The sequence below is a fragment of the Nasonia vitripennis genome, chromosome 3, assembly GCF_009193385.2.
Source record: "Nasonia vitripennis strain AsymCx chromosome 3, Nvit_psr_1.1, whole genome shotgun sequence".
In the NCBI taxonomy this organism is placed as follows: Eukaryota; Metazoa; Arthropoda; class Insecta; order Hymenoptera; family Pteromalidae; genus Nasonia; species Nasonia vitripennis.
In genome coordinates this window covers 20,542,174-20,561,651 of record NC_045759.1, presented here as the reverse complement: position 1 = coordinate 20,561,651, position 19,478 = coordinate 20,542,174, and the positions used below count along the sequence as shown (strand labels likewise).

At 42.6% G+C, this 19,478-nt stretch overlaps 1 protein-coding gene across 11 annotated transcripts in view; it reads right to left on the bottom strand.

The window, feature by feature from the left end:
* Positions 1 to 1,046: 1,046 nt before the first annotated feature.
* The window catches only part of LOC100121276 (AF4/FMR2 family member 4), a 166,108-nt gene continuing 147,676 nt past the window's right edge, over positions 1,047 to 19,478 (bottom strand). For 2 of the 11 annotated variants that reach the window (XM_031927212.2, XM_008207111.4), the window contains exons 5-18: positions 17,778 to 17,977; positions 16,089 to 16,862; positions 15,233 to 16,004; positions 14,519 to 14,913; positions 13,445 to 14,440; positions 12,879 to 13,349; positions 12,290 to 12,788; positions 11,900 to 12,210; positions 11,474 to 11,770; positions 10,845 to 11,375; positions 10,439 to 10,705; positions 8,180 to 8,297; positions 6,432 to 6,756; positions 1,047 to 5,364 (exon numbers count right to left, since the gene is read on the bottom strand). In XM_031927212.2, the coding sequence (XP_031783072.1) occupies positions 5,097 to 5,364; positions 6,432 to 6,756; positions 8,180 to 8,297; positions 10,439 to 10,705; positions 10,845 to 11,375; positions 11,474 to 11,770; positions 11,900 to 12,210; positions 12,290 to 12,788; positions 12,879 to 13,349; positions 13,445 to 14,440; positions 14,519 to 14,913; positions 15,233 to 16,004; positions 16,089 to 16,862; positions 17,778 to 17,977 (6,224 nt within the window). In that variant the 3' untranslated portion in view covers positions 1,047 to 5,096. The other 9 variants (XM_031927215.2, XM_031927214.2, XM_031927213.2 and 6 more) reach the window with 9 other exon arrangements.

Below are 19,478 nucleotides of genomic sequence, written 5' to 3'. Positions count from 1 at the left end.
ACTATCTCTGGAATTTCTTCGAGGCGCAACGACGAGTAATTTCGAATTATGAAAATAGACTCGGTTAAAAAAAAGGGATTTGCAGCTTGAATTTTGCAACAATTTATCGATCCGTATAGAACGCGTAAGCTCAAAGTATAAGCTTGGAGAATCATAGGAGGAAAATAATCGGAGCAGTTGCTTTCTTTTAACTTCACATGTTAATCATTTATTAACTTATGTATTCACATACAATAGTATTATGCGACGATCAAACATTGTATAAACAAAATTTACAAAATAAAGTATAAGTCTTTACAGCTAAAAGCTACTAGTTTTAATAGATCACATAGCTTCATACTTTTCCTCGGCTGACAATCCTCCTTTTAAAATCATCTCTCGACATCTCATGCCCAACTATACTGCTTGCACACGCTCCCCCTCGCTTTCGTCACCTCTCCTTAGCCGCAAGTGTGTATTTTTTTTATTTTTATCTTCTTTTTTTTGACTACTTTCTCCTTCCGCGCGCGCGCTCTTCCACCTTTGCTTATATTTTACGCTCTATCATTTATCTCTTTAATGATCCGTATGTATATATATACTTTTTATATATAAATATTATGCCAAATATTAAATAATGTATGTATATATGTATAGCTTTGCTAATTTGTCATCTAATCGTGAGGAGCGGGGAGGTGGGGTCTGTGTCTTCTATTTACTTCATTTTTTTTCTCATCAACATCCTTGTTTCTAATTCAACGCTCTCAAAACAGATACACACGTATAATCTCTCTCGCTCGCACGCACAAAGTACATTGTTCTCGCTATATGTTATATCATACACCGCGCGTTTATCGTTTAATTATTCTGCTTTGTTTAAATTTATCCTTGTCGGTACTTAGTCTGTAAATAGAAAAATTATCATCTCTTACTATAATTAACCACCGATGCCTCGTCTACTTTTCCCCCCTTTCTGCTCGTCGCTTTGATTCGCGCATGTATAATGCGCACGTGTGCACAAACAATTCCCTCGCGTAAAAAATTTACCGGAAAATCGCGAAATTTTATTTTTTTTTGTTCCTTAAAACCATTCGTAAAACTTTTCAAGAATCTGAAATATCTAAAAAGATTTTTCATTACATAGTTTTTTTTTGTTTCGATGTCTCTCTACACCCGTCGCTAAATTTAGTTTAACAATAAGTCGCCTACAATACGAGTACCTGAAGGTCTTTTGATAATCATTTTCTCATTCACTTTTATTTTATATTTTTACTTTTAGGAACGAAACGAGAACTCGTTGATACCACATTTTCATCTGCCTGCCCTTTCTCTACATTTTGCGACGCATTATTTTTTACTTTGTTTTGTTTTCTTTTTGTTCCCAATCCCAGGAAAATTGTTCTTCGATCAGCAAACGCACGCTTTTGTTTCTGTTAGTTTGATACTGGGGTGTATGTGTAGGTATGTGTTAAGAGTTGCTCGCAAAGCGTTATTTATTCACATATGATTCCGACTAAGTTCTCTACTCACTACTTATGTCCCTCTCACGCAATTTTCCGCTCACGCATAAAAAAACATTCGTTTAATATTTACCGTTTAGTACGATTAATGGATGGTATGATGCATTCTTTTAGGAATAAAGACATTATGAATCTATTTACACTGCGCGTTCTCTCATTTATATATTCCGTGAACATTGAAAAGTCCATCGTAGCCTCGCGGCATTCATTGTTACTTTATTATTATTATTTTTTTTTTTGTCAAGTATAATATAATATTTCATGTACTTTTTTAACTTTATATACCTTTTTAATCTCTATTGTTTCTGTGTTTATTAAACGCTATTGTAGGATCCTCAAGTAAATCTTTTGACCATCGCGCCATTGTCAGGCTAATATGATGCGCCTTCGCTATATTTTCTTTCGTGTACTTCACGGGAAAGCTACACCTCGAATGACTCAATGCTTTTAAAAAAGTGTTTGGTTTTTGTTCAAGAATTTCGTTAGCGCGAAAACGCATCGATGAAAGCCCTCGTTTTGTGTATTTTATTTATTTTTTGTTTGTTTATACTCACTTTTGAAAAGCGTGTTCCCATTTAGAAATGCTTACATTTTTAAGAAGTACGACGACAGAACCGAATTCGCAAAGTCACGCCATTGCCATCTAAAACCATCCGCGTTGTCGTTTAAAAACTCTTTTTGATTAATGTTACGGTCTTTCATCTGCTTTGTATATTCTATAAAATCGCTGTCATGGAAATACGTACTCTGCAAAATATCTCGTCTAACATCGTAGAGCCACTTTATTATGTCTTCAATATTTGTAAAATTAATGTCAGAAGTACAAACGCGGTTCTGTTCGTCTACGACGTTGGGGAAAAATATACGTAGACACTTGATTTTTCTTTACTTAATTCCCTTCTACTTTATTCTTCGCTAAAGTATACACACGTACGAAAAAATGGTTTACCGCTAGTGTGTTTTACGCAGAAAAGTTTACAAAGTTTGATTCAGTCCCTCTGATTTCGTCGTGTTTTTCTTTTCTTGTCCGCGTGAGATTCGAATAAGGAAATAAAAATACACGACTATTATTTACTTTGCGGTTCATTTAAAAAGTTGATCATCGTTTAAAATCGATACTTTGATTCTTTTTCCTTAAAAATGTTGTGTTTATTAAAAATTGAGATTTTTCCAGTCGACCTACACCGCCACTGATATGTAAACAATCCGCGACTCAACGAAAATAATAAGATTCTTTACATAAAATAAATATACACAATTTCGATATTGAAAAAAGAACGTTTATACAATAAAATAATGTACTTTCGCACTTTCTTGTCGCGTCTTAAAAAAATAAACGTTAAAAAACACAATTTACATATACTTCTACTTTACAGGGGTGATAAATTCTTTATAATACAACTAATCCAACAAAGAACTTCTTATTTAAAAAAAGGAAATCCATCGACAACGAAAGAGAAAAAAACCTGCTCGCTGTGGTCATTCGATTCAAAATTTACTGGGTATGTTTGCTTTTGATTTACTTTGATAAGAGTTTACATTCTACCATTAATAATTGTAATAATAATGATCATAATAATTGTAATAATAATAACATCGCTCGCGGTCTAAGATCTACGACTTATTTACAACTGTTTATTATTTTTATTCTCGTTTAAGACATAATACTAAGACATCTTCAGAACCCGTTTATCGTTAAGTTGCATCATTATTTCTTTTATTTTATTTTTTTCATTTTATACGTAAATAGCATTGACGAGCGAGCCGTCGATAGACTGCTTAAAAGCCTGCGGAGTCTTGGAAGAAAAATCCCTTTACTCATTTATATGCTTCATCTGTCTACACACATACATATTATTATATCGTATTAAGCTTTTTCATTTTGATACTCGTTTCTCGATTTTTTTATTGTCTATTGTACGTTGATTATGTCAAGCAAAGTATTAACGTATCACTTTCAAGCGTGGAACAAAAAGCTCATGGCGGAAAAAGTAAGTATATCACTGGTTTCTTTTCTTTCATTAGGTCGTTTTCATTTGGTCAACGAAGCTGCACTGGTTTTCATAATTTTTAAACTCTTCCTTTTTGCAAACTAACGCGATAAGGTTTACTTATCGTAGATTTCGAGGATAGTAACTTTAACTAGAAATTTCGTTTCTTAGTCGCGACTCTTTTCAGCCGATCCGATAAAATATTCTAAATTTTTTCTATACAACATTTCTTTACACAGTTTTTCTTTTCCGACTCCCGAGTAAGGAGCGATTAAGCACCAAAGGATTGATTTCCTAATTCTTATTGCGACGAGCGACCGAAATTATATCATCATTATAACATCAAATAGCATAATTTTAATATTTTTCTTACGTTTCAATTTTTAGTTTCACTGGGACGTTGCTCTTAATTTCGATGGCGGAAGCGTCTACAATTTTTAAATTTGATTGATTTCATATATAGGTATTCCTTTAAAAATGACTTTTTTGATTGAATTCTTTGATGCGTTATTACAGTCTTAATTTGATTTTATATGTAGCACACGTAATATGTCAACAATTCAGTCATCGAAATTTAAGCTTATACGGATGCACTAAGAAAAGAATTATTGTTTAAATTCATATGTTCGCTTTCCACGGATGTACATCAATGTTCTGTCGCGTTAGTATTGATTAAATTTACAATAATTTAAATACATATAATACACATTTATTAAACCTAAAAACTCTTTTAGTAAAACGAATATAAAATAGTACGAAAAATCGAGATTCGTTTATAACACATTATTACAAAAATAATTAATTTAAAACTCTTACTGCTTCAACATTTCAAGACGTCTACACAAAATATATAATGCAAAGTAAAATTATGAAAATTGTACTCCAATATACAATATGGTTAAAATTACTAAAATAGCATAGCCACTAAGTCACTGACTTAAAAACTACTAAAAAACGATTCAAACCATCTAAATCTACGTTCTTTCCAAGAACGCATAATTTTACACAAGAACACTGCGTACGGAAGAATCCACGATATTTTATCCAATAATTGTATTCTCAGCGCAACAACGATGTACCAAAAAAAAATCGAATAGCAAGTAAGCGCTTTATTCGTTTGAATCGTCGTACCATCATTCGTCTTTCTCTCTCCTCTTTTTTTTTTTTCTTTAACCTAGACAATTTCGATTCTCTGTACAATTTGGATTCTCGTAGCCCCCAAACCCTCCCTTTTTTTCTCATCTACGCAATACGCAATACGCGTACATCAAAGGAATAAAGTGACCGCCATTCGCTTTCCTCTGCCATATTACTCACTAACACTTGCGCAATTAGGCCTAATTATGTACAATTCATATTTTGCTCATCCGTCTAGTCGAATAGACGACGCATCCTACTACTGAACGTAGACGAGTAAAAGTTTTACATCGTTATATAAAAAGATTCTCAGAGCTTCTCGTGTCTTCGTGCCTTTCGCTCGTTACTATATTAATTATTTCCAAATCATCGCAACTCCTCGATGATCGTCGAGCAAACGAGCAAAAAGCACGCAGGCACGATCGCTTCAGTCCTCGACGTAATACCCGAAAGAATCAGACAATCGTCTCTAGCTCTCCTGTTTGCGCGGAGCAACAGCGACGGCCAGGGCCACCTGGGGCACCTTCCTGCCGGGCGTCTTCCTAAGGCCGATTGTCCGCTGCTGCTGCTGTTGCTGAGGAGCAGGAACGACGAGCGTCGCCGGAGCTATGAGCTTCTCCCGAGGTTTGGGCTTGTTGATACTGTTGTCCGGCTGGGACTGGAGCTTTGGCTTGTTGTCCAGCTCGGCCATTGCCTCCTGGATCGCGTTCTCCAGTTGCGTATTCAATTTACGACTTCTAGAAGGACAGGATAAGAGATGGCTTTAGGCTTTTTGTTCTGGAACTCATTGGGCAAGGTGCATCAGGGGGTTTAGTTTGTGGTGTTTATTATATACTAAAGGTGCGGAGGACGACAATTTTTTTTTTAAATTGTGTGAGTTTCTATGGTATGTTAGTCGGATGCAAAGTTTAGTTTTCGGATATACTCTATATTTACAGCTAGGTTTACTTCATAGCGAGCAGCAAAAAGAAAAATATGTTTTGGTAAATAATATTCCGTTTTGCTTTTTCGAAACCGTAAATAACAGAAATGTACGCGCGAAATAAAAATATACTCCGTTTAGCAATTTGATTTGAAAAATATTCGAGTAAAATTTCGTAGTATTTTGACCAGATGTGCAGAAATAGAAATAGCAGAGATGCCTTTGCTTCAACCAGAAGAAAAGATCGTTTTCAGGTAAAAAGTATGCAGTGTGTAAAAAGACTTCAACCCGATACCACAAACGACAGTACCACAGTCAAGAAAATGCATAACACGTAACAAGAGACTCTACAATACTATTAACATGCAGACACTGAGAAAGTTGATAGCCTTTGTTTGTATAAGGAAAGAATTTTTTCAGAGATATTACAAAAGTCGAACGGCGAAGTGTTTTCAGCTGTAATTGGCTGTTGGTTTGCTAATTTTGTCTTAACGAACTTCGAATCTTACAAATAAATTGAGCAAAAGTCAAAGACTATTAAATCTAAAAATATACATGAAAACACAAAAAAATACATAAAAAAATAATGAATTTTCCAAACCTCTCCTGACAAAGGCAGTGGGCATACGCGATTGAATTAAAGAAAAAGAAAAAAAATAATAATCGACCTAAGCGGGTACATCGTCACTCAACCAAACGGTATAAGAATTTTTACAGAGCAGAGGGGTTCAACAGGTCTGGGTGCACATCAGCGTATTAATATATACAATATAGCGTTGGCTCGGATCAACAACATTCTCACCACGTCATATTAGTGCTCTCATTCTCTCACGCAGTCGTTCTCACAGCCATCGATGCAAAATCTAAGCGTATCGCACTCACTTCCTGAACTTCTTTCGTGCGCGATGGTGCGCTTCGAGGCCCTCTGACAGGGACTTAAGGCTCTTGACTGCGACTTGGCTGAGGCCTGTCTCGCGTTGTGAGCCGTACCACCTGATCCAGACGGTTGGTCCTGCTGTTGCTGCTGCTGCTGCGTTGGTGCCTCCAGGACTGCTGGAGAGGCTGGTTGGGAGCGCGCCGATCGCCTCGACCTTGCCGGGCCAGGCGGCACTACCTCGGGCGCAGCCCCACACGACTTCGCCCACCGCGAACATCCGCGTCGCTTTCGCGCTGGCCGGATCATCCTGAGGCTCTGCACGGACGTGCCCTAGTTTGCGATGAGGCTCTCATTCGTTTGTTTGCTCTTTCGTAGGATTATTTTGTTGTTGTTGGTTTTTTACAGGGGGTATACATTATTGGGTTAGAGAGAGAGAGAGAGAGAGAGAGAGCTTTGCTCTCGTGGTGGTCTAGTGGTGGTGAGTCTGGCTGAATTATTATTGCGGCTGGGCTGCGAGCTTATTTGGAAAATCGATCGACTGCGACTCTCGTCGAATCGAACTCACTTATGATTCGGTTCGATCGATTTTCCAAATTTTCTATAATTAGTGCTTTTAATTGGCGCGCTTGATTCTATGCTACGTAAGAACTAAAAAATGAGTACTTCGAGTAGTAGAAGAGCGACAAAAAGTTATATGAATACGACTCATGTTTAGTTGCTTACGAGGAAAACTGTCTCTGCTGGTAAAACAGCAGCGCTCTGAACCGAGTTAGGCGACCCTTTCCAAAGCTATCACGCAGTGAGTTTTAGTACGCTTTAACCACGCAACACTCCATGGATGAACGCTGGATGATCCATGTTATTGTTCGATGATAATTCACAACGTCCGACCCACAAATGATAAAATAATGATATCGAAGATAACCACACATTCATGAACAAGTATTAATCGAGTTAGCTTTTATTAGCTGGCGTAACGCGCCAGTCGTGATCGGGTATGATATTTTTTAATTCGACAACACAGATGAGTGCGATTCCATATATTTCCAGGTGAATAAGGGGCTCATTCAGTCATGAAATTAGACGGCTTTCATGATGTTAAGGAACAATGTGCTGCATTGTGAATACGGTGATGGAGTTTATTAACAAACCTGACAGCCAATTAGTTTTATTTTACAAAGGCACTTAATGAAAGCCAATGGTACCTACCTTCTAGAATTTACAAATATGTGCATTGTCTTTTACTTGGTGCACGTGATAATTTGCATGATCATGATTAATCTCGTGTTAATCGATTATGAATCTGTTTAAGTTTGTTGCCACTTGTGACAACAGCTAATTAACGTACACACATAGACATCACGTAGTAATTCATTAGTAATAAAAAAGAAAAACGAAAATCAGGTTTGTTATTTGTGAAAGTGTACATGCATATGACTAGCTAGCGTCGTAAAGCTAACAATTAGTATGAAAAGTAGATAAATATCAGATGCGAGTAGTGTGAGATCCGAAGATTGAGACTAAGTAGTATAAGCAAGCGACGAAAGAGCGTTAAGATGTACCGAAGCTTGGAAGCAGAGGTGCAAGAATGGTAGCAAGAGCGAACTTTTTTTCTCCAAAATCAACGAGTGCTACGTCTTGACGTCTCCGATAAGGACACAAATGCATCGACGAGCACTGCGAATCGATTTTGAAGCAAAAATAATTTGACCAATGGAGCTCTTATTCTTGTAATGTACGATACGATACTGACCATCCTGGTCTTCATGCAGAGTGGAATGCATTGCGTGGATGGAGTCCAGCTTTCGCTTGATTCCCCTGCCCTCGCACCGCACTGTGCTCACGGCACCATCGGCCTGCTTCGCAAAGATCTGTCAAATACGAACTCGATCAAACTCAAACAAGCCGCTAGGCACAAGCTAAGACACACTCTTTCATGCTTAATCAATTTTGTAATTAATTTCATAGATATTGTATTTCGAAAAATCTCGTCAGTCTAAGTTTCACTCAAGGAGACTAAACTTTTTTTTGTCTGTTTGATTTAGAAGATACACGTTTCTCAAACTCGTCCTTTTACTTAGAATTTAGCATGCAAGTAAAAAACAGTTTACGATAGGACAGATTCAGACTGCAAAAACAGAATGAAAATTTTCAAAGCATGCTCGGTAGCAAGGAATCTAATAGAGATCACAAGTTTGAGAGAATTTTGAAATAGTCAAGAAGATTGAAATTTTATTATCTGATCGATTAGTTTTATTGTTTTTTTTTCTTATATAACTGGCGAATTCGAGACACGCTTTCGAATTTAATCATTACATATACAAATTACATTATTGCCAATTGTATGCCAATAATATTGGTTACGTTTGAGTGTATTATGATTTAAACAATAGTAATACTAATACGGTTATATCGCAATACCTTTGTGAGATTAGTAATCATTATAAATACAAGCTAATTACAAAATTAATCACTGTAGTAGAGACTTCAGTGAGTTTCTAATATCTAAAAGTCATCTCGAGAGAGTACCGAATGTACTTTAAAATTACTTCTTAAAATGCCACTTTGTATATAAGTCTATACAATAAAGAGTTGCAAACAAATTTACAATTTACGAGATGGCTCTAAAGAGCAGTTATTTTGTTAAAAATATTCACTTACACACTAAGATAAATAATCAAATAACAGCTAAAATAGCTAAGCGTTCTAAAAATCACTGGAATTACTTTAACTCTCTGAAGTCTCTTAAGCGCAGAGCTCTGAAGAGTAAAGAGAGCGAGTGTACCCTGGTCAAAATTCAATTGAAAACTTTATAGGAGAATTATAACTTGACTGCGATTGGCGTTTTTTAAAAGAAAATAAATTACGATTCCATAAAATTCAATTCTCACATGGCTGACATATACTCATATGACGTATGTGAAAAATTGATTTCATTTTTTGAGCATGTAATTTATTTAATTTCATATAAATTTTTCAAACCAATGCTCCCGTCATTACAACATGAATATTAAACCATTTAACAATCAACAAATATTAATTAACCAATCGCGTCAACTTTTAACAAAATTCGAATTGAATTAAATATTCCAACGTACTTTTAATGCTTACAAAAATAAGCAGTATTAAAAATAAAACTCTAAAATTAAATATAGTAGGTACATGATAAGAAAATCACATTTAAAATATCTGTTCAGCGTTGAACTATTTTATACTTTAATACAAAAAGTATCCACAACTTGTGTGCTCTTTAACCAACCGCGAGGAATTGTCTTCAACACAATTTATACACCAGGTTTCATAACTCTTCGTCTTCCTCGTCCGAGGAGTCAGCGCTCTCCTCCTCGAGCTCTGCTGCGCCTTCGACATAAGTTGTCAAGCCGCCTTCGTTAAAAACATACGGATTAAAGTAAGCCTGCTGCTGAATCTGCAGTTTCTCTGTAGACTGATAGTTCACGACAGCAAGCGGCTGCTGCGACTGCTGCTCACCCTGTTCTGCCGTAAAGTTATACAGATGTGGATACAGATTCGGAGCGATACCCACACTGTAGAACTTTTGCGTTTCTTGCTGAACGAGAGCAGTAGCAGCGGCTTGCTGCTGTGGTTCCTGCTCAGGCTGATAAATGTTAGACACGCAATTATCATCGCTAGTGTTATCGACAAGCATGGGTTCTTGTTGCTCATGATTAATATGATAGGATGATTCGGTGGTTATCTGTAGCTGCTGCTCCGTCTGCAGCTCCCTAACTAAATCTTTGTTAATAAGGTAATCGTCGCCGCTCGTCAGCTCCTCGCTAATATGCTCCGCAATAACGATCGTGTCTGAATGAATTGAATGATTGGGTGATGAGGTGATGGTCGTGATCGTGGTGGTGGTGGTGTCCATGGGCTCGTGAGTGTTTTCGAGGTGTGTCGTATCGGCCAACTCGTGATGAAATTGATGTTGTTGGGTGTCTGTAAGGGTTAGTCCAAGGGTGCCACCAGCAGCCGCCTGCTCTACCAAGTTACCAACCTGGATGCCACTCGAGACGGTCGAAGACTCGACGTACGTCGGCTTCGTCTGCGTCTGCGGCTGCCCCGGCTGCTGTTGTTGCTGTTGCTGCGCTGACGCCGCTTGCGGCTGTTGTTGGTTTTGCTGACCGTTTATTGTTTGATTGAGAGGAGCCTCTTTGACACTGCCAGGGTTGCTGACGGGTTGCGCGTTCCCTCGCCATTCATCAGAGGTAAGCTGAATGTCTCCAGAGTCTGGTTCGCTGCTCGACACACAATGGACCATCGGCTGAGGGACAAAGAAATAAATTAATACAAAATTCTAACATCATTAACGCGAACATTCTACAAGTCGGATAAGTAAAGCTGTGAAATATGAACAATTTGTATTATTTATTTTATCCTTAACAAATTAATAGAATGCCTACCGTCGAAGACGACTGTTGCCTCGTGTTCGCCGGTGGAGGAGGGGAAGCTGATCCATGCGTTGTCGTGTCTACCGCTGGACTGTTCGACCTCTGGCTATTACCAGGGCTGTGAGTCGTCGTATCCGGTGGCGATCCTTGCCGCATCAGGGCAGATTGAGCTGCATTTTGTTGGTTAGCTGCCGTTTGTGTCGATACCGAGTGCCTCGCCATAAGTGCAGCTGCTGCCGCCGCAGCCGCGTTCGCGTTTGTCGCCGTAGATTGTTGAGTCTTCTCGACTATCGTAGTAGTCCCACTAGTGAGAATAAACTGTTGCTGCTGGTTTTGTTGTGGCTGCTGCTGTACTTGTTGTGGTTGCTGCTGCACTTGTTGAACTTGCTGAACCTGTTGGACTTGTTGAACCTGTTGAACTTGCTGCGTCTGTGGCTGCTGTTGTTGCTGCAGTTGTTGTTGTTGTTGTTGTTGTTGTTCAGTCGTTTGTTCAGAAGCCGGCGAGTTAATGTTACTCTTTGGTGAATCAGTTCCTTTTCCCTGCTAAGAAGAATATGTGATATAAGTATATGTCATGACAACACAATACAAGCATAGCTGTACAGAGCTTGTATGAAACGCGATTTGAGCAACATTATTACCGTAATCATTCCAGCACTCAGTATGTAAGACTGGTTGTTTTCGACATTCATCGTTGGATGCTCGATGCTCGGGGTGGCGTTAGTATTTGCAGTTTGAAATCCCGGGATCTGGTTGTTTGAGACCATCGTCGTCTGCTGCTGGACTATCGTCGTATTTTGCTGGACGAAGGTCGTGTTCTGCTGGTTTTGAGACGAGGAAACCGTTGCTATGTTCTGAGCCGTGGCGCACGGCACCATCAGCGTCTGGCCATTCATTTGGATGAACTCTTGCTGGCCTTGGATGTTCTGCGGTCGAACCTGTAAGTACAGCGCTGTTTAGCAATTGGAAATACTCATTATATTTCAAAGTCAAGTATTTGTTCACATCGATAACTATAGTTATTTATAGAAATAAATATAGTTTCTTATAGAGTTTTAAAATTTTACCTGCGTCGTGTTAAAGGTCACTTGCTGATTTGGACTGACGTTCGCAACAATCGGGTTCAACTGATTGCCGAAGGACGTCGTTCCATTAACGAGGAACTGGCCACTGTTATTGGATATAAACTGTGCACCAGGGCTGTGCTGGGCCTGAATGATCTTGCCGCCTGTCGCTTGCGGTGCTCTGATTACCATACCAGCTGGCCCGGCCGCCAAAATGCTCTGACCCGTACCAAAGATCCCGCCGTGATTTTGGACGGGTGTGAGAACATTCTGACCGTTGACATTTTGAAGCTGCAGCTGCATACCCATATTGCCTGAAAGAAAAGTATTCATTATTAACAGTTCTTACGCAAAGGCAGTGTAAAGTACCCGCTTTCTTATAAGAAATATTACCTGTATCCTGGAGAAGCGTTGCCGTGCCATCCGCAGACATGACCATGCTTCCCAGTCCCGGCACAATGAATTGCTGGATGGTCGGGAAGTTCTGTACCATACCCGTGGTACCATTGAGCAAATTGACTGGCTGTAACAGATTAATTTGCTGGGCAGGCTGGGCGTTGGCGATAATTTGATGATGCTGCGTATTGAAATGCGTCGACGTCGCCTGGGGTTGTCCGTTCATGACAAGCTGAGCTGGTGCACCACCCTTGCCCGGTACGATAGTCAGGGCTTGGAGCATCGTTGGACCGCCAATGCTCTGTGTCTGGAAGTTCTGATGCGCGAAGTTCGACTGATGCGATTGCATGAGCATTCCCGTATTCTGCTGCGATGAGGCGGCAGCGATATGGAGCATCGATGCTACGGTCTGAGTGTTGTTCTTGCGCTTTTTGTAAACCTTTTTCTTTGCGACCGTGGGCTCTGGTGGAAGGCCAGCCTGCTGTCTCTGATTTACCTGAAATACGAAATAAATTGTTAAAATTAAATGTTTTTTAAAACTGCAGCACTTACTATTAAACTGCATTTTTTTTTCAAAAATACTTACAAGATTCTGATTAGCAACAGCTGCAGCAACGTTTCTCGCTACTTCCTGCTGATGGTGCTGATGGTTCGATGCGTCGATAATACTCTGAGCGTTCTGCAAAACATTGCCAGCGACCGTTAGGTGCGGTATCTGCACGTTTTGACCAATACTGTCCATAGTCATCATTCCTCCAGGTTGAATAATTACAGGCGTCTGGATCGTGTTGACCAGTACTGTAGGTTGACCGATGACCTGCTGGGCAACACCGACAGCAGGAATGACTTGACTAACAGCACCGGTAACGTTCGTAACCATTGGCGAAACCGATAAGGGTGGCATCGAATTTATCTTCGGTGGTGGTGGTGCCATAACGCCGCCCGTGCTCGCCATTATCAGCTGTCCGTTGCTGGAGACGAGTATATGACCTGGTGGCAAAGCTTGACCGGGCACTGCCTGTTTGAGAATTCCGCTCGACGTCAGAACATTGTGCACCTGAATTATAAAAAAATAAAAATTAATTTTAGCGACTTAACTTTCCACTAGTTGTACCGAACAATAGAAATAGAATCATTGATAATGAAACCTACCTGGACGTTGGCCTGTTGTTGTTGTTGGTGATGGTGCTGAGCCTGCTGGTGATGATGATGATTGTTCGTGGCATTACTAACCTGTGGCACTTGTATACTGCTCACGACGCTCTGCACCATCTCCAGTGGCGATTTGGAAACGTTGACGCTAGTCAACGTCTGCTGCTGTTGCTGCTGCTGCTGCTGTTGCAGATGTTGCGCAGCAAGGGCGAAGGCATTCTGCTGCTGCTGCACAGTCGAATTCGCGACTATGGGTATCGCCGCCGTGGAAGCCGCCGCGGCGACCACAGAAACGGACGATGGAGGAACTTGATTGACAGCCACAGCCTGAGCCTGCTGGTTCTGTTGCTGCTGCTGTTGTTGCTTGCCGATGACGTTCGGAAGGACCTGATTGGTTATGCCCGCGGGCGCGTTAATCGACACCGTCGCCGTGTTCGCTCGACCAGCCAGCACAGACGTGATGGTGTTACTACTGACCGTGTGACCGCTGGCCATTGTCGTGATGTTCGACGACGTGGCGATACCGTTGGTGCCTCTCGCATGGGGATGCGGTTGGTAGCCCTCCATCTTCTTCTGCGTCGTTGTCGTCTGACCCTCGACAAACGTGGGATCGCTCAGCGAGCCCGACGTCGTGACCGAAGGCGTCGTCGACCGCTGCTCGTTCAGATTTGTCTGTTGGGAGGCCATGTACGGCGTCGCCGGCTGTGAGTAGGCGTGTGGCGTCGATGGTTGTGAGGATATGAGGCTCTGAGGTGTCGCGGGCTGTGAAATGTTCAGGCAGGAGGACGTGGGAGTGTCGGAATTAGCGGGACTGTTGGTGCCGATTGGCGAGCCGTGCGAGGTACTAACGGTGCCACCCTGGATGGGCCGCGAGTCAAGTTGCTGCTGAGGCTGAACTTGGCAAGACGCCTGCTGCATGCATTTTTCGCCGAAAGTGGAAGATATAGCCGGGTCTTCCGGCATGTCCGAGTGCAGTGCGTACTGATGCCTGTGTAGCTATCGTAAAAAAAACGCATTAGTATAACCAAACGAAGCAAACGTTTTAAAATGTTCTCATGCGAACAGTAATCTTACCTCAGTTCGTTGTTTATAGGAATCCTGAGTCGAGGTCGAGGAAGATAAGGACTGCGTGTCCGCGCTGGTCACGCATCTCTGGCACGACATTGGGCTGCCACCCTCCGAGTCTGTCGCGCTACCAGCCGAGTTCGGCGTCATCGAGCTGTGCACGAACACTGGCGACGTCGGATTGTTTTTGCCGCTGCCATTGCTATACAAAGACGAAGGACTAGCGAGCGAGGAAGGCTTTGGTTGCGGAAGATACGTGGCGTTATTCTGCTGCTGCAGATTGACGTTGTTGTTGAGGAGCGGCTGCTGCGAGCTTGTGACCCCTGTCTGCCGCGATATTGTACTGTTCAGCAGCGCAGTCTGCTGCGCAAGGTAGCCACTTGGATCCTCCAGGAACGATGGACCTGAGGAGAAGAATTTACATTTTATTGCAAGCGGTTTTATAAGTCGAGCGCGCCGTTCCATAAGATTTGCGCGATACGAGGCGAATTTTATAGACGTTTTAGTAGCGGCTTTATGTGGCCTTTTTTTCTTCTGTAGGTAGATTGCTTTTTAAAGTGATGGATTTAAGGGGTACAATCTCGTAAAAGTTTCACTACTGTTTTGCCAGAATGAGTCTTAAATTACGCTATAATTTTTTTATACAAAGCGTGATAGTACGAGATCTCCTAAACCCATTCAATCGAGTGTCATAAAAATCAATGGACATTAAATAAATCTTACCGGACTGCGAGTTTAATTTATCCGAGAACTCATCTCCAGACAAGCACTGGTCCAGGCTGTTATTCCGCAGCTCGATCGAATTGCCGTGCTGTCTCTGCTTCTTGTATGAACTTTTAACAGTCTTTGCCCTCTTCCTGGCTACTTCTTCCGTCCAAACGTTATCTTGAGGTATGTGTTGATGTAGAGGTGGTACACGATCGAACGCGTTGCAATTTATGTTCTGCACGTGGTTCATCCTATTATTATTCTGCTGCTGTTGTTGTTGCTGCTGTTGCTGCTGCTGCTGCTGTTGCTGCTGCTGCTGCGTCTGCCAAGGAGGCGTCCTCGTGTTGAAGTTTTGATTTTGCTGCAGTGGCTGGTTAGTTTGATATTGCTGAACGTTGTTCCTCATTTGACACGACATTTGATTTTGCGGAAACTGGTTATTTAACTGATTGTTTGCTTGCAACACGTGCCTCTGCACAGTTTGATTTTGTAGGAGCAACTGCTGCTGCTGCTGTTGCTGTTGTTGCTGCTGCAACTGTTGCTGTTTGACAGCCAATTCTTCGACAGACCTCTGCTGCTGCTGCTGCTGCATTTGCAAATCGTTCATTCCGTTCATAACGGTAAGACCATTCTGCTGCATAACGTCCATAGGCTGATTCAACATTTGCTGAGTTTGATACTGCGGTTGACCGCAATTCTGTACAAGTTGCTGCTGCTGTTGCTGTTGCTGCTGCTGCAATTGCATTTGGAACTGGTCAGCCTGCTGTTGCATGAGCTGCTGATTAACCTGTAATCATCGTTAATCAAAATTAACAAGATGTATCAACGATAAAGTACTAATACGTGCTAGAACTGAAAACAAAGACATTACCTGCTGCTGCTGTAACTGCTGCTGCTGTTGCTGCAACTGCTGCAGCTGTGACGGATGAATCTGCTGCTGGTTTTGCGCGACCTGCATCTGATTGAGGAAATTGTCCTGATGCTGCTGTTGCTGCTGCTGACCAAAACTTGCCATCAACTGCTGCTGATCAAGATCCCCGAGCAGGTTCTGTTGTTGCATGCCCTGCTTTTGCATGGGCTGTATTTGGAACTGCTGCTGATTCATCTGTTGCTGCTGCTGTTGCTGCTGCATAGGCTGCTGTTGCTGCATTATCTGCTGGTTCAATTGGTTCAGCTGGTAGTTAGGCTGCTGTTGCTGCTGCTGGACCTGCTGCATCTGGTTGGTCATCATGCGATTCTGCTGCTGTTGCTGCTGCTGGTCCTGCTGCTGCAACAGTTGCATCTGCTGGAGTTGCTGCATCTGCTGGAACATGAGCTGCTCCTGCGATTGGTCCTGCTGCATCTGCTGATTCGCCAGTTGTTGGAGTTGCTGAACCTGCTGCTGCTGCTGCTGCGGCTGTTGCTGCTGCTGGGGCTGCATGAAGTTCGGCTGCTGCTGGTTCATGATCAGCTGGTTGCCCATGATCATGCCACCCGTCGTCGTGGCCATACCCTGAGAATTGTTGAGCCTCTGGACCTGCTGACCCGTCGCCAGTTGGCTGTTGAGGTTCTGCTGGTGTGGCAGCAGTTGCTGCTGCTGGGGCTGGTTCATTGGCTGCTGGAGACCCAAGTTTCCAGCGAGATTCGGCATCGTGACCGGCCACACCTGGAAATAAGCAACGCAATCTTACTATACATGTCGAAATCGCTCGTAACTAATCGATAAGCTTCTCGGAGTCAAAGTAACCGTCTAATTCGACTCCATCCCGATCGAATTGCCGTCGCGTGTGTGTGTATATATATATATACCCGCTCGGTCAATAAAATTTCCATTACGCAAATTCGCGCAGCGCGACGATCCTCTTTTTCCGTAATTAAGACTTGGTAACTTAACGATTCCTCGAAGCTGAACAGCGGCGGCGGCAGTCGTCGATTCTGCTCCCGGCGACAAAGTACATCATATTTTCATCCATCAAATATTGAATCAACTTTCCAATAAAAACCAGTCACACTGAAACCTGCTTTTAATTCCACTCGGGGGCTCTCCGAGCAGCGGCAGCGAATGTAAAACTTTGCCTTTTCCCAGGCGAATCGAACACGAGAGAAAGAGACTCTAAAGGGGCGACTCTGTCGGACAAAAAGGAAGCAGAGGAATAAAGCCCGTCGCTCTCGGCGTACTCCCGCGAATTCAATTTGACGTACGTCTTTAAAGATGCATTGATTGCACAGTCGGAGTGAATCGAGACTCTCTGATCGGAATACCATATACCCGTTAAATTTATTTATCCTAGCGACGTTTGAGCTTTTTTCGAATAATATGTATACTGGTAGTATTTATTTCCAAACGATGATGTAACTGGCATTTCGTGCACCGGCAACAATGAACAGAGCGCTTTGATCAGAGCCGACTACATTACACGGAATGCCTAATTAAATCTCTCTCCACTTAAAAGCCCATAAACTCGGCACTAAAGCATCGCCCCTCATGCGGCTGTGCGTGTGTACAGCCCGTGAGCGAAACTCGAAAGAGGAAATCTCCGCAGCGCAGCGCACTTGCGCGCGTAGTCGCTCAATTATTCACCTGCGATCCATTAGAGAGCGAGGAGGTAGATCCGGGCATCGTTGCGTTCTGGCCCTGTGCTTGGGGATTGGAGTTGTTGGCGTTGGCGTTGGCCACCGCCGCAGCTATCGCGCGCTCGCGCTGTGCCAAAAGCTGCGACACCGACACTCCCGAGTACAGGCCGCCCACGTTGCTCTGCTTTCGCTTCTTCTTTCGGCCGTCTGCAATGAGAAAGCAAAACATTATTAGGTGAAATTACGATGAATAAATCAAGCGCGTGTAATCTTATCTCGTTATACAGGCTAAGGTACGAGAGATAATGTACCTGCTAGCTGTAAAATCAAAATAATTGAATAATCTTAAGCGAGTCGAGTGTAATCGCCGTATCTCAACCAATAAACCCATCTCACCGAGCGAGCGAGCAGCGGCAGCAGCAGCTCGTCGAGGGTTAAAAGCCACTCGAATTAGCATGATGCTCCCCGTAAAACTAATGAAACTCGTAAAGCCGAACGCGCGCGATAAAGGCATTTTTCCGGAATTAAATCCGCGAAACGCGGCCCGTAAAAGCCCTGCACACCCCTCAGACAAATTGAGCTCTACTCCGCGGGTGGCGCACTTGATATAACCTCGTATATAATATCCCAATTGAATCTCGCTTTTGTGTGTCGTCGTGTATAAGATAAACGCGCGTATTTATTCGAGTGTGTATTTGAAGCTCGAGGTAAATACGCGCGGGTGTCTATCTTCGGAATAACGACGACGGCCAACGATTTAATCGCAGGAAGAAGCTGCGAGGGATTAACGAGAGACAGAGAGAGAGAGAGAGAGAGAGAGAGAGAGAGAGAGAGAGAGAGAGCGAGAGAGAGAGAGAGAGAGATAGAGGAGATCCCCCCGAGGCGTCGGAAAGTCAGACGGATCCTGTGAGCTCGCGTATACACGGCGTGCGGGGGTGCAGTCGTAGGCCGACGAGGAGACAGATGAATGAATATTATTTATCACCGGCGCTCTCGCTACTACTCGCTCAGGATTATACGGGGAATAATTGTAACGGTTGTTAGCGTTGATTAAAAGCCCGCGCAGTTAGCTCGCGCCTTGTTTAGGGCGAGAGAAGTCGCTCGCTCGATTATAAAGGGCCAACGAATTATTCTCCGAGGCTCGCTCGTATAATTGAAATCATTGTCATGCTAATGTTTTAAGGCCGAACGATCTAATTCGAGTGTACAACAACGCCGCGTACAAAGAAGTATAAATTTGACTCTTTGATAAGGAGCGCGCGCGAGATGAGGGTCGCGAAGATCTCTCCTGCGGGGGGGATTACGCGGGGGGTGTCGTGCGGCGCGTGTGAGAATGCGTTTCTGGATTAGACTTCGAAGCGAGAGAGATAGGCCGCACAATGGCAGAGCGATTAACGCGACCCTTCATTTCGCGTTAAAAGGCCGCTGCACCGTTTACTCGCTTTATTTATTTAAAATCCTCGACGAAGACGCGACTGTGAAAGCTGAGTACAGAGGGTTAAAAGCGCGCTAAAACGAGGCAAACTGAGATTCGCGGCTGGCCGCCGCGGCGGACAAAAGCAGCGGAGCAGCTCGACAAAACGGAAAAGGAAGCGAGAGAACAGATTCGCGGAGACAAGTAGACGGCCAGAAACAAAGGCCGGAGTGAGAGAGAGAGAAAGAGCTGGGAACGAGGCGAGAGAACTGATACACTAGCTGTAGAGAACGA